At 44.2% G+C, this 15,782-nt stretch overlaps 1 protein-coding gene across 2 annotated transcripts in view; it reads left to right on the top strand.

Moving 5' to 3' along the window:
* ACACA (acetyl-CoA carboxylase alpha) overlaps nt 1-15,782 on the top strand; it is a 185,559-nt gene that overhangs the window by 121,418 nt on the left and 48,359 nt on the right. For both annotated transcript variants that reach the window (XM_074974614.1, XM_074974613.1), the window contains 3 exons: nt 8,944-9,087; nt 9,702-9,822; nt 14,642-14,738. In XM_074974614.1, the coding sequence (XP_074830715.1) occupies nt 8,944-9,087; nt 9,702-9,822; nt 14,642-14,738 (362 nt within the window). The remainder of the gene's footprint in view (nt 1-8,943; nt 9,088-9,701; nt 9,823-14,641; nt 14,739-15,782) is intronic.

Raw genomic sequence — 15,782 nt, 5'->3', positions numbered from 1 at the left:
ACTTAGGTTATGCCCAGGATACCAGGTTTCAAAAACTGCAGTCTCCTGCCCCTGGTCTTGTCTAGTCAGCGACAACCACCAGAACTGCCTTTCCTGCCTGAGAGGAATTCATATCTCTGTGAAGTGCAGTATCTGCTGGTCTTTTCCCAGATGAACACAACAAGCACAAGAACTTTGACTTCAAAAACACCTTATAGTGTGTGCAGTGAAGCCCTAGTCAGATGCAGGCTGAGGAGACCCCCTCCCCTGTATGTCAGCCAGGAGCGTGCCTCCTAGTACTGCCTTGGATTCCAGAGTGAAAAGGAGAGAAGGGAAAGACCCTTCATCTGAGAGTAAGGGATACTCTCACAAACGTAAAACCAGATCCACTCCTAGACATTCAAAGAGGAGAAATCCCTCCCTGACCTGTCCAAGGTTTGTCTTCATGCCCGAGCCTCGGGGACTTAGCGGTATCAAGTAAAATGAAACCCTTGAACCTGAAGGACTGGGAATCACCGGTGCCCTCGAAACCCACCAGGGTAGAGACTCATTCATTGATGATACTGCCATGACCCTGTAACAAACTGCCATTTACCTCTACCCCGTGGTATGGAATTACAAGAGACATTCTCCGAAGGGGCCGGTGACTTTTACCACTCTGTGGGTTTGGGAGGATGAAGATATTCACTAATCTTCCTCATTATTGGGATCAATCCTCACCAGAGAGACTCTAACACCAGTGGGAATTGAGGACTCTCTGAACAGAGTCTACCTCCTAACCCATCCACTAACCACAGTTTCCCGTCAATGGGATTGATGGAGCCGGATCTGACCTTTTCATTGCTGGGACAGTCAGACGTAGTGGTAGAACCAGATTCTCTTCATCTTGAGCCCCGAAGGGATCAGGAATCTCCTGGAACCAGGCTCAGGCACACAAACAAGGACTGCTTCCTCAGGACTGGTGGCACCAAATGCCTTGGGCACTGCTGCAACATACTTTTGTTCCCTCATCTGGCCTTATTGGGGCCCATGGGATCCCCGTGCATGATACCTGGAATCCATGTGATCCAACAGGGAGTCAGATCACCTGTCTTCTACAAGAGGTCAACCAGAACCTCTCCAAGCTTGAGGAAGATGAGCTGCTACTGCCAGCACCCCCAGGGATATCATCCTCATCACCCGATGAGGTGGTTGCTCCAGCCTCACCACCTCCCCCAGGTGATCATAGACCATTTCAAGAGGTGTTACGGAGAATGGCGCAAGCGCTCCTAATCTCCTTAGGAAGAATCATAGAATATCAGGGTTGGAAGGGACCTCAGGAGGTCATCTAGTCCAACCCCCTGCTCAAAGCAGGACCAATCCCCAATCAAATCATCCCAGCCAAGGCTTTGTCAAGCCTGACCTTAAAAACTTCCAAGGAAGGAGATTCTACCAACTCCCTAGGTAACGCATTCCAGTGTTTCACCACCCTCCTAGTGAAAAAGTTTTTCCTAATATCCAACCTAAACCTCCCCCACTGCAACTTGAGACCATTACTCCTTGTCCTGTCCTCTTCTACCACTGAGAATAGTCTAGAACCATCCTCTCTGGAACCACCTCTCAGGTAGTTGAAAGCAGCTATCAAATCCCCCCTCATTCTTCTCTTCTGCAGACTAAACAATCCCAGTTCCCTCAGCCTCTCCTCATAAGTCATGTGTTCCAGACCCCTAATCATTTATGTTGCCCTTCGCTGGACTCTCTCCAGTTTATCCACATCCTTCTTGTAGTGTGGGGCCCAAAACTGGACACAGTACTCCAGATGAGGCCTCACCAATGTCGAATAGAGGGGAACGATCACGTCCCTCGATCTGCTCGCTATGCCCCTACTTATACATCCCAAAATGCCATTGGCCTTCTTGGCAACAAGGGCACACTGCTGACTCATATCCAGCTTCTCATCCACTGTAACCCCTAGGTCCTTTTCCGCAGAACTGCTGCCTAGCCATTCGGTCCCTAGTCTGTAGCTGTGCATTGGGTTCTTCCGTCCACTACTCTCAACCTAAGCTCCTGGCTATACTACAGCCCCCGGAATCCAACTGGGTTGCACTGTCTGTAAATTAAGCTGTACCAGACCTGGCAAGGTCTATACAGCACACGGCCGTTCCCTGTGCCCCTACCCCCAAGAGGGCAGAAAAGCAATACTTTGCCATGACTAAGGGAGTGGAGTTCTTGCTCACCCATCCTGCCTCAAACTCCTGGGTGGTTCAAGCAGCCACGGAAAGATCCAGACATCATCCAAAGGCCAACCCCTGCAGATAAGGAGGCCAGGCACCTAGATCTTATGGAGAGGAAGTCTACCAGCCCTCCGCATGACTTGAAGAGGTGTCCCTGTTTGATATTTGCAGGGCAGCTACATGGCGTTCCATCCTCACATTCACCTAACTACCCTGCAAATATCAAATGGGCACCTTGGAGAGATGCTACTGTCCCAAAGGATGCATCAGCAGGGGAGTCTTGGACCCAGACATCCTTTGGGACAGCTGTTCTACCGGCAGCTATATCACTGGCATCCTCCCATCTCCCTCCTCTCTGAGTATTGCTGGTCAGTCACCCACAGTGAGACACACATAGGGACCAGCACTCGAAGAAAGGGAAGTTACTTACCTGATTGTAATGAGTTCTTAGAGATGTGTGCTCCCTGTGTGTATCCCACTGCCTGCCCTCCTACCCCGTTGCTTCGGATCATGACAAGATTCATGGTAGAGAAGAGACTGGAGAGGTGGTCGGCCCGCCCCATCCCTTATGCCTTTTGGTGTGAGCACAAGGAGAGCATGGGCACAGGCATGGACCAACGCACACTGCTTGCAAGAACTTTTTGGTCTCAGGCACATGGAGTCCATGCGTACCCTCGGTGGAATGCAGAGAGGGATCGCACATCTCAAAAAACTTCAGTTACAGTAAGGAACTTAACTTCCCTTTGCTGCAGTTATGTGGTCTGTGTGTTGCCTCCTTCCCACTTGTCCTCGAGCATCCAAGTGTATTTGCTCTCTTCCCACGCCCTTTCCCCCCCCCCCCCCCCCAAATCCAACTCCACCATCACCAACGCTGGTGCCTGGATTTACATTCAGCAGCCATCTCCTATAACCATCAGGCTGTCAGCTTTGCAGCCCCCCCTCCACCTCCCACCTCCCCCATCACTCACCAGAGGAAAAAGAGAGCTGGAGCCAGAGCTTGAAATATATCATGCAATAGTGTATCATGAATTTCTTGTGAATCACAGTGGAGAAACAGGTTTATTTATTTCAGAGACTTTAAATCAATATAAAGTAGGTCTCTTCGTTCTGAAGCTGGGATGGAGTGTGAAAAAATGAGCCCATTGTACTCTTAAAACTTTGGGGAAAGGAGATGACAGCTATATAATTCCATTTACCAGGCACTAGGGGCTTTAATGTGAAGGTGACAGGGAGCTCTTTGTGCATTTAGAGCACCATATCTTCTAAATAAAAGATCTGTAGACTTGATAGTGGAGCATAGCTCTGACTTTAATAATCTCCAGACATTAGACCGAGCCAATATGTTCCCAAGTCAGAAAGGTCCCCCACCGAACGCTCGTAAATTAAAAGTGCAGGCAGTGCACACATTCATAGATTAGAAATGCAAGAGCTGCAATCGGTTTCCAACAGGAAGCGCAGGAGGAGAGGAGGGAGGTGTTCATGCCACCATGTGAATAGGATAAAGACTCAAGAAACAGTGTTTAGAAGCACAACTCTTCATCGTTTCAAGGGACGTGCTTCCTGTTAGCATCCTAATCTAGGTCTGTTCTCTTGTACCCACATGCCATTTATCCCATCATCTAATAAGTTCGTGTGCAGAGCAGAAGTGCTGAATGATAAAAATGAAGGCTGTAAGATGTGCTGAGGCTCAGCCACAAATAATGGTACACCTCTACCCGGATGTAATGCTGTCCTTGGGAGCCAAAAAAAATCTTACCGCGTTATATGGAACTTGCTTTGATCCACCGGAGCCCGCAGCCCCGCCCCCCCGGAGCGCTGCTTTACCGCGTTGTATCCGAATTCATGTTACATAGGGTCGCGTTATATCGGGGTAGAGGTGTACTTTGGCTTTAAGTCAGTGAAATGTGAATTTTTGTGAGACCCTTATTTTGATCATTTCTCTTGTGTTTATTAATGCTGCCAGCTATCGTGTGTGTCTTTTTCCAGTTCTAATTTCTGACACACACTATATAAGCTGTGGGATATAAATTACCATTATTATTATTTGTATAAAATGCAGTGTTCAATTCTTATATATGCGCGCGCGCACACACACTATAGTGTGAACATAATAGCAGGTTCAAGCACTATATTTAAGGTTGCCATAACCGTTTCCATTCTAGCCCTGTGTTCTCAGTTCCTCAGATCTTTCATCTTTGCTCACACACAAAGGCCACTAAGTTTTCAGCAAAACTAGTTTTGTAGTTAACTGCCTCAGTGAGTAACAGCTCAGTTGTTGGAAAGGTGTCTAAGGAAGGCTGCTGGCTGTTAAGATTTAGAGTGCATGGGTGCTGGCAAAATTAACATACTGATCTTAGAGAACATTTATATTGACGTTGAAGGGGAATTTTTAAAGAAGTGAAGGGCAGTTAGGTTCCCAATTCCCCTTTGTGCTTTTGAAAATCTCCCCCAAAGTCAATATAGATACTAATTTCATTGTCATAATGGTCCATTCAATAAGTAGAAAAGACTGAAATAGATACTACATATGTATCTAAGGTTGTAATATAAAATACTACATTATCTGAGAAGTAGTATTTGTTCGTGTAATTAAAGGCTGTATTGTAATGCATGCAACATTAGATTTGGCATTTCCTTTTGAGTACTTAATTGTGCAACCGTAATGTTCTGTTAAAGTACAGTTTTTTTGTATAGAGCCTATTCAATATATTACTGCTTAGCTGTGTGAAAGGTCTGTCTTAAATTAGTGAAAATATGGGGCTCTAGGTGGCTTAAAGAGATAGCACTGGGATGTGGAGCCTTTTGCGTCTAGTTTGCCTTTCTGAATTTGGCCCAGATCTGCAGTGACCAGAAGTCATTTCCATCTCAAGGCCTGTATGAATGAGTTGGTCTCAGTACAGTTTCTAGATTATTTGTCATGGATGTGCTATGAGAAGCATTGTGATGGTATTGATGGGATGGCTATTAGTGTAAACAAAATCAGACTTGTTTACTAATACCCCTCCTAGATCAAGGGAGCAGCTATCTGCTGCTGCTCAGAAATGCCAGATCTGAGCTGCTGTATCAGAAAGAAGCTGTAATTATATATAAAATGCAAAGACATTGAGATAGAAAGCAGGGGATCAAGTGCAGCCTGGCCCCTGCCTAGAAACATCAGAAAGGGAAGGTGCTTCTGTTACTGGCAGCTGTGGGCCATCTCTGCATTAGTCACTCGCTCCCCATAGCTTCTTTTTCCCCCTTATTGCAGTGTGTGTGAGAAGAGGGCAGGGGAGGGATTGAGGAGGGGGACACAGTCTTCTGATTTTTGTAGCACTTTCACTTTCTTTTAGTGTCGGGATCCAGTAAATTTTAATTTTAAGCAGACAATCTGGTTTCAGAAGTTCGGTGTCTCATGCTTCCTTGTTAATGACTATTCTGCTCTGATTATCTGCGCTATCAAATTAAGCATAAAAAGAGATGTTAGAAGTACTAGTATGCAATTATATCTGTATAATATGCATGTGCTTTTTAAAAATCAGAGCCACTATCATTTGCCACTCCTCCTTATTTCTCCATGCTTTCCCTGCGTCCAATGGCTGCTGGGCTTGGGAGCTAGGTTTTCTACTGGTCCCTTAAGTGCTTGGAAACCTCTCCTCCTAGGAAGTAGCCTCTGTGCAAAGTTAACTCTTCCTTGAACATGGTCAGATCCATAGAACTTCTGCTCACCATAAGGCTGATGATGCTGGCTGGTCCTGCCCTGACTTTCTCTTGAGTAAGATGCTCCAGTCACCACCACTTCCCTCCTAGGGTGTTTTAAAGCCACCTGCTTGGCTTGTCACAGAACCTCCGTTGTCGGTGTTTGCTTTTTTGAATGGGTGTGTTACGGTTTTGGATACACAGCTTGTTCCTAAGCGGCCTTTTGCACACGGGCCTTGTGTAGCGTTGTCTATCTAAATTATCTATCAGCTTTTCTAAAGCGCATTAGTGTCTTTGCTGCCCGTGTGTCCCATTGAAGAACACCCCTAATTGCACAGGCATTGCTATTGTACTTCTCTAGCCATTTCATTCTGCTTCACCCTTGCACATTTTCTTGCAGAAACATTTATACAGTAATATACACTGCCCCATTTAAAATTGTTAATTGGAGATTGAATTACTTGTCAGCCTTTAAAAATGTAGTCCTCTCAGGTCAGAGATGAGGTAGTTAGCAGGGCTAAATGGATGAGCTATTGCATTAATTTTTTTCTCAAGCCAAATGATCATTGTCTATAAGCTGGCTAGCCCCTCCGTGCCTTTTAACCTCTGGCACCTTAGCTGAAATCCAGTCTGAAGCCATATATGTGAGATGAGTTGGCAGATTCTCTGCTCATTTGCAAGTAGATAGGAGAACACACACAAAAGAAGTGGGGGACGATGGAGTCCAGCGGTTGGATGCCTAAGTGCCAGGTTGCATGCTGGGACACACCCACCCACCCTGTAGTGCCGGGAACGTGGTAGGGTAGTTTGCTTTGTGCTTGAATGGTGGTTAAACCAGAATTTAATTTTCTTTTCAAGATTGCATATACTCAAATTACTCATCCCTCCCATGGCACTCAGTCCATAGGTTTGTGCATGCCCATGTGTGTACATACATGTAGTGTGGCACACAAATTAGGTGAGCTACCATTCATCAATATTACTTCGTATGCATCTGGGAATCATGATGCCTCTGCTGACAAATACACTGATAAGTAAATATGGCCCTCACTCAGTATTACACAGTGATTTCAATGGCACAGAGCCTCCCAATGCTCTGCCACTTCACTCAAATGTCTGGAGCACTCGGGAAAAGGAACTGCATATTTATCTTGATCTCCAAAAAGGGATTTAAGGGCAAGAGCAGGCAGTATATTAGACTGTTTTCATTGCCTGTCAGCAGCAGTAAACCTGAGCTGTCTACAGTGTCTCTAGATAAGCAGTGGCCCATTTTGCATGTACGTACGTTTGCATTCATTTGAAGATAGGGAGTTCAAATTCTTTTTATTTTTATTTTTCTCCGTGGAAGGTGTTAGCTGGACTTGTGTCTCACATCTGGAGGCGAGTCTTTTCCTGTCCCTGAACCTGTATCTTCACTCCTGGCTTCTCAGTTTGTGGGGGTAAAATGCCGGTCATGGCACAAGATTTTTCTTGTGTGTGTATGGGGAAGATAAAGGGAAGTGGGAGCCAGGAACTCCAGAGTTCAAATCCCGTTTCTTAGATTGACTGCCAAGCTGTTGGGCAAGTTTCTTAACCCTTCTGTCTTGGTTTCCCAGTGTGTAAAATTTGGATAATATCCTTCTCACATGGGTTTAACGAGGATTAATTACTGTTTGTAAAGAATTCTGATGTCTGTGCCTCCATACTCCAGAGGCAAGTGAGCTTGCACCGGGCGAATGGGTGCAGATCTTAGAGGTTTCCAGACCCCAGCTATGGTCAATCGTTGCCATGAAGAATAAGATCTGAGTACTTTAGCTTAGTTTTATGATCTACAAAAACTTTGGTAGTTATGCATGCTATCTAGATGGATTGAAATCCCAGCTCTTGGCCAAATCCTGAGAGGTGCCGTGTGCTGGCAGCTCCCATGGAAGTTATCTGCCCCTCTGAAATTGACCGCCAATACTTAACTCTGATTCTAGTCATCCACATACACGCAACCAACCACAGGATAACAGAATCATTTCAACAACTTTTTATTGTAAAGGGGACTTTAAAATAATTAAGCCCCCTACTAATTTCCCTGAAATCTTTCTGAACGAGACAGGTTACATTCCCTATGGGAAGTTTAGAACTTCAAGTCATTTACATTCATGAAGATGAAACCAGATCTGAACCTCACTTCCTCAGTGACAGTGCTGCCCTAATGACTTAAGTTTGCTTCTGTCTCTGGGTTTTTCCCACAGCCCCATTTCCCCCCAAAACTAGCTGTTTGGGGCCGGGGGTGGAGGGATTGGTTTGAATTTGTTTTAGATCTAAAGGAAACAGGTAGGTAATGCCCTCTGCCTGTTAGAAAGACTCAAGCCATAAAAATAACAAACGGCATGTATTTGCTAGAATGTCAAAGTTATGAGTTTATTTTGTAATGATGTGCTCCTGCCTTCATGAGGTAAACTGGCTGTGGCAGAGGTGTTATTAGTAATATGGACTCAGTGGAGCAGAAAGCCGAGTGACCGAGAGATCAGTGTATCAGTCAGTGAGAGGGCAAATGGAAAGAGACAGCAGGAGAATGAGAAAAGAGCTGCAGTGCCTGGTCTGAGATTAGAGATGGAGTCTCGTAAGAGAATTGAAAGTCCAGCAGTCAGTCTTATTCTTCCTGCCCCCTCCAAGGAGGAACCGGGTCTTTGTCTGTGCTCACGTTCTATACTGGGTTTTGTGCAGGGCTGTGGTTTTTCCCCCTTAAAGGCCTAAATGTGTCAGTTCCACTTCTGTGTTTTACACAAGGGAAGCTTGGGTCTAGAGAACTGAACTCTGGAGACCTGGTTTCTAGTCCCAGCTCTGCCACACTCTGGCTGTGTGACTGAAGGCAAGTCATGTAACAGATGGGGGAAACTGAGGCAGGGGAAATAAAAGGTGACGGGAGAGTGAATGTTTATATAGCACTCAGGGGTCTAGAGATGGTCCAGGTATTTATTACTGCTGCTATTCAAAGAGCTTCCCCAGCAGTGACTGCTGGAGTGGTAGGACTGGAATGCACACACGGGCATGGGACAGGCTGAATAGTGGCTCTTTGTTGCCCTTTCTGTTCCCCTTCTGAAAGGTGCTCGGACGGGAGGTGTACACCTCAAACAACCAGCTGGGTGGGGTCCAGATCATGCACAACAATGGTGTGACGCACAGCACTGTGAGTGATGATTTTGAAGGCATCTATACCATTCTGCAGTGGCTGTCCTACATGCCCAAGGTAAGTCTTGTTGGTGCAGCAATGCAAGGTGCGTAGCCTATACTGGCTAATGGCATTCGCTTAACTCAGTTCTTTGGGGCACTGCAGAGGCCACTGGAGAACTGCCAATTCCCTGTGCACATCACCCCTCTGGCAAACTGTCCATAGTCATCTGTGCAGCAGGGTTTTTACATGTACAGTTGATTGTCTTTTATAGAAATGATGCTAAAAATTTCCCCTCCCCAGCAAAGTTACTGTAGATGTGAGTTGCTCTGCAGCCAGGCGAACGCACAGATCACCTGTCTTCTGGAAACAGTGGGTGGGATGAGTCAGGTGGCTTTGGTCACCTTGATAAAATTAAATCACGAGCCCGGTAGATGCTGGCAGCACCTGAAGCTCAAGAGCAAACCAAGTGCAAAATAAGCCAAACGAAGTCTCACGCGAGTGTCAAAGTGAATGTGCCATCTTCTTCAGACCTTTGCAAAGTCATCGGGATGCTGCAGTCATTGGGATTGTCTGGAAAGGGGGCGCCCACTGACATCAACCAGTTCGTTTGCATTTCTAATGTTTGGTGCAGGGCCATGAATACCGTAGGACAATTTATCCCATTTGTTTGTTTTGCTGTTTGTTTTTAGAGTGTATCCAGCCCGGTGCCTACCCTCACCATCAAGGATCCTATAGACAGAGTCATTGAGTTTGTTCCCACCAAGACTCCCTATGATCCCCGCTGGATGTTGGCTGGACGTCCTAGTCCAAGTATGTACATCTGTCACACAGGTTGTGTGAGAGTTCAGCTGGTTTCAAGATCTCTACTGGCATTCAAATGACAGCCCGAGCTCCAAAATATGTACTTCAATCATGTAACTTTGGCATTTATCAGTACTGAATATTGTTACTGATAGTATGCTAATGATCCGGTATTGAATGGCCGCTGCCTACTAGCTTCAGAGTGGTGTGGTTATAATTAGAAAAGTGGGGAGACTGTATTAGCAACTGACTCGGATTTAAGTGGGCTGAAGCCACTGCAAGGATGACCATGTCTGTGATGAATCTTTTATGTATTGGAAACTGTTACTCACTCGGATAATTCTTACTCACGCAAGTAACTCGATAGACTTCAGTGGGAGTATTTGTGTGAGTAAGGACTAGTTGCATAAAGGTTTGTAGATTCAGGCTTTTTGTGTGTCAGATGTAGATAGAAGAAACCCAGGTGAGAAGATGATGTAAAAAACAGGAGGTTGAATTTTGGCAAACCCCAGCATTACTAAATAAAACTATTTTAATAAGTGGCCTATTGAAACCAAACTAAGCATAAAATTGTCAAAAGCACCTACATGATTTACAGCTTGCCTGCACAAACATTTACTTCTCAGCAAGCTGGGGTGTGACTCTGTCAACTGTCCACATGCACCCTGCTGACACCCATTAACAGTTCATTAACTTGCTTTGGTTAGTCCTATTTCAAAGAGGACCAGATCAAAGCGAATTCTTCCATCCATCTAGCTGCATATACTGGGGAGAGGTGTGGGGGTTGGGGACGGGGGGGAGGGGGGGGGATGTTGACATAACTATGTCACTCGTGAAATTTTTCACAGCCCGTTAGGTTGACCTAAATTGTAGGTGTAGCTAGGCCTTAGTAATTTCTGAGAATGGGACTTCAGGCCTGGTCTACACTAAAAAGTTAGGTCAGCCCAGGAAAAATCCACACCCCTGAGTGATGTAGTTAAACTGACCTAATCCACGGTGCAGACAGTGCTAGGTCAATGGAAGAATTCTTCCATTGACCTAGCTACCAGCTCTTGTGGAGGTGGATTCTGTCTCTGGCCTCGGAGTGTCTACACTGAAGCACTTCTGCAGTGCAGCTGTGTCGCTGTAGCATTTAAAGTGTAGACAAGCCCTAAGTCTCACTGACTTACAATGAGATCTAGGTTCCTAAATGCCTGAGTCACTTCTAAAATGGGACTTGGGTGTCGAAGTCCTGTAGGTGTTTTTGAAAATTTTACCCTCAGTCTGCTTCTACAAAATCATATCAATTAAGACAAAGGGCGCTTCTGAAGGTGGGTTTGATTTTGTAGCTGTTCTGCTTGAGTTTTGAAGTTCCCTAATGATACTGCACAATTCTTCACTTTTCTCCCAAAGTAGAATTTTTTATTTCAAATTCTGCACTGAATACATTTGAGAGCAGTTAGGGTTTGAAAGGAAATCAGAAGGTAGATGTTCCAGATGACATTTTCTCGCAGACATTGCCCTGATGTCCTGGTTGATTTTTATTTCCTTGAAGATTAACAGGAAAGTGCCTTTTGAGATGAAAGACCCAGCCTCAATCTCAAATGCATCATGAGGCCTCCTGGAAAGCCTGCTACCACACCCTGAATATATCACAATACACATTATGCATTTGAGATTTGAAAATGACCCTGACACTATCCAGGTTTGCTCCTGGACTGGAAATATTTTCCTCTGCTTCAGTAACTAACCAAGAAGCCATGTGAATGTTACTATTTGAAAGGAGAGAGAACGGATTGGAGCAGGGAATCAGAGTGCTGAAGCCAAATGTATCGTGTACTTTTCAGAGATTATGAAATAAACAGTTTGAGATAAAAAAAACAAAATTTACACATGATAGTATGTAAGTTCTGAGTACTTAAGAGAGCATGTCTACAATTCAGAGTTGCTTTTTATAGTTAGGGAATTGTCCCTTTTTTGGAATTTAAAACCTCCCAAATAAAAGCCTTTATCATAAAGACAGGTTTCAGAGTAGCAGCCGTGTTAGTCTGTATTCGCAAAAAGAAAGGGAGTACTTGTGGCACCTTAGAGACTAACCAATTTATTTGAGCATAAGCTTTCGTGAGCTACAGCTCACTTCATCGGATGCATAAAATGAAGTGAGCTGTAGCTCACGAAAGCTTATGCTCAAATAAATTGGTTAGTCTCTAAGGTGCCACAAGTACTCCTTTTCTTTTTATCATAAAGGAATCCATCTCTAACTAGCTTGGCAGACCTCACACAATAATTGGATTGGAACCATTGCAAAAGATTGAACCCCCTGCTGCTCCCTTTTGGAGGCATGCAAGAGATGTGCGGACAAGCTACCAACTAGGTGACCATTATCCCCGCTGTTATTAATGAGGTTTGAGGAATAAAATGAGATTTGTGATAAACTAAGTTTTCCGGTTTTGGATAATATTTTTTCATCGTCTCTCCAGTAATTCATCCAGCTGTCTGAGTGCAGCTAACACCAGCTTCCAAATCGAGTGACTTCAGATTTTAATTTAGTAGAAGCGTTAAGGAAAGCAGATGATTCTCCATGATAAGTTAAAGCAGATATCTCCTAGGTGAAAAGTTAAAGCCATTTATTAGAGGAGATAGTGCTGTGATATTCTTCAAACTGACACCGGACACGAGGCCAGAATCTAAACGATCAGCTTTGGGCTCATGATAAAGAGATAATTTTGAAATGGATGGTCACATTTTACAGTGGGGCCACAGAGGCAAGGAATGTAGAACACAGTAATTACAAGTTTGGTCTTGATAAAACACTCTCCATCCTGTTTAAGTCAGCAGAGGTTAGCTCACTTGGATCTCCACTTTTAATTGGTTTTAGACTTGGGTTTGTGGAGGCAGAGGTGCTTGTTCAAATTAAAGCATTGCTCAGAAGCTGTGTGCCCAGGGGTAAAGCTGGGAGGCTGCGTTTTTGCACAAGCTTTGTTGCGGACTCAGTGAAAAGCAGCTCCCTGCAGAGTAATTTGTATTGCCTGGGTGAGTAGAGTATCCTGAGTGCCATGATTTGGTGCTTGTGGCTTCTACAGTCTGGAGGACTGCGGAAAACAGACCTCTCAGCATTTCCTGTCTTTTGTTGATGTTGGCTCAGACAGTGGCCAGTACCAGAGAAAAGTCAAATCCCTCCATAGCTCCCTTTCCTACTCATTAGAGATGGGGCCCAAACTGAAATCCTGGATTTAACAACCCTGGACTTCACTGGGTCATTTCAGAATCCTGAGCTGAATGCAGAGCTGAATGTTACAGTTGGCCCTGATCCAGTGTCGGAGCATACTTAGTTTTAGAAATCTGTGTTCGGAAAGTAGATCTCAGTACAAACAAAATCTAGGGTCCATTCTCTAATAATGATGCATTGCTGCCACCTGCAGGCAGTCCTCTTGCACCCTGAAACATGACATTTGATTACCCTTATTTTTGCACAGACGAGTACAAGCATTAATGTCATAAAATGATGCAACCTCTCTCTTTATTGTTCCTGGCAGTGTTTGGCTTGATGAATATCCATAGAAATGTAGAAGAGGTAGGAAGGAAAGGTAGTCTTTTGGTGAAGGCACAGGACTTGGAATCAGGAGAGCTGGGCTACTTAACCTTCAGTGCCTCAGTCTTCCCATCTGTAGAATGGAGGTAATGGTATTGCACTCTGCCACACAGGTGTGTAATAGCGAGGCTTTATCCCCTAAGAGTAAGGGAGGTGCAGCTATTACATTGGTGAAAACCAAAGAACTGTCTGTAAATTAAATACATAAAAATACACTTTAATCTCCTATGACTCCAGCGGTTTTTAAAGGTTCTGCTCTCTGCTACACTATTATCAACTGCATTGAATGCATATACAATACCAGTCAACAAGAATGCTGCATCACACAGGGATCTGGTCAGTCTGTTGCAATCACTGACATAGGAGGACATGAAGTCAGATAATGGATTGCTCTTACAAAGCACTGGATACTTTTATAACCAGTTGTGTATGGGTAGCACAGTCAAGGTAATCATGCTTCAGGGCACGAGCTTGATTTTCTTCAGGGGTCAGGAAGGATTTTTTTTTCTCTTCAGCATTGCACAATCATCTAGGAGCACTGTTAGAAAAGGGTTTGTGTCTTTGAAGCATCAGGAATTGGCCATCACCATTTGCAGGGAAATGGACTTGGATGGAAAGTCTGATCTAGTATGCTAACTATTAAGGTTCTCTGTAGCATCTGGAACGAGCATGCACGTTGTGTAGTATATCTTTAGTAGAGCAAGGATTCACTTTATGGGCTATACATAGTGATTCAGTCCTATTATTTTGCCAACGTATGATGCCCACAAATGCAATGTCTAGTGTTCAAATCTCATTAGCTCATTTATTCTTAAATGTGTGTCTGTCTACAGCATTTTTGGCATAATCGAGAGAAAATTGTAAGCTAGGTTTTGAAAATAGAGATAGGTATTTTGAAAAACAACATCTTTAATGACTTGGCAGCCTTCTGACAAATGTATGCAGTGTCTTGAAAAAAACAGAGTTATTTATTTAAAAGCATGCAAAGTCCCTCTGCTATCCAAACCCCATCGTTTAACAATAAATGATGCCTTTGCTGATAAATGACTCTCTTTATGCAGACTAGCAAATGAAATAGGACATGATGGCTGAAGGCAGACAAATGCTCAGCAGTCTAATGCTCCCTTATATTGTCATCTGTTTGTTTTTTTTAAAAAAAATAGACAAAAAAAGCAGCTGAGCCCCCAAGTTGTTAAATTGGAGTCTTGCTACTATTTTAACTGCTGTTTATGTTCTCCCCCGCTTTCTTTTTTGTAGCTCAAAAAGGCCAGTGGTTAAGTGGTTTCTTTGACAGTGGATCATTCCTAGAGATCATGCAGCCCTGGGCACAAACAGTTGTGGTTGGCAGAGCTAGGTAAGTACCCACAGGCTTTTTAGACCTTTGTAGAAATCTAGCTTTTACTGATGCTTTGTGTTTCTGCTGACACATTCTGACAAAACTGGTGAGTGGATGTATGTGGATAACAAATTTAACATCTCAGCAGTACACGTCTCTGCTATGTGAATTGAACATGTGGTGATGATTCCTTCCTGTCCCAGGGTGCTTGATAGCTTTTGCCTTCTATAATGCTGGGCGAAAAGAGTATACGTGGGTGGGACACAGGTGATTCCTTGGGACAAACCTTTCAACTGTACATGGTACTACAGAGGGGTCCCATTGTTGTGGCTCTGACATAGCTTAGAGTAATTGGTGGACTGTGTTGCTTCACGATCACATTTGACTTGCACAAAAAAAAAAGTCCAGCTAAAACTGAAGTAAACTGGAAGAAACTGCAGATTGCTGGGATACTTACTTTTTTTTTTTTTTTTCCGCAAGTGAGAAATTGAAGTTTCTATTAAATTTTATTACCCCCTCTGAAAAGAGAGTAACTCAGCAGTGATCCCAGCATAGAATAACCTGCAGCTTTTTCCAAACTAGCACCTGCCAAGACTCATCTTAGTCTAGCTCTACATTGCAGAGACAAGCGGCCTTGGGGACTTGCATCTGGTGCTCACCTTCCTTTCTGAGACAATCACTTTCCCTTATCTTCATGGCAAGTGGCACCTGCTCAAGATTCTAAAACATACCGTGTTTGCTTGAGATTTAGATCCCAGTCTTGAAAACAATTCCAGCCTTTGTAGCTCTTTCAGTATAGTAGGTCCCTGCACTTTCATGCTGCCAAGAAGGAAAAGCCATCAGATGGCAAATCTTGCAGAACGGCTCTTCCATTTAGGCTCAGAAGTCAAGTCTTTCGTTGTTGTTGTTGTTGTTGTTGTCATTAAAATAATCAGTGGCATTGTGTGTTTTCTTTGTCTGTTTCCTTTCTGAATAAAGCTGTTCCAAAAGGATGGAGTATTATCCAGTGATAAGAGCAGTGGAATAGGAACCAGTATTCATAAATTCCCTTCCCAGCTCTGA

Source organism: Natator depressus, chromosome 17 (assembly GCF_965152275.1).
Source record: "Natator depressus isolate rNatDep1 chromosome 17, rNatDep2.hap1, whole genome shotgun sequence".
Lineage (NCBI taxonomy): Eukaryota > Metazoa > Chordata > Testudines > Cheloniidae > Natator > Natator depressus.
The sequence above is the reverse complement of the archived record's forward strand: the minus strand, read 5'-3'. Positions and strand labels throughout refer to the sequence as shown.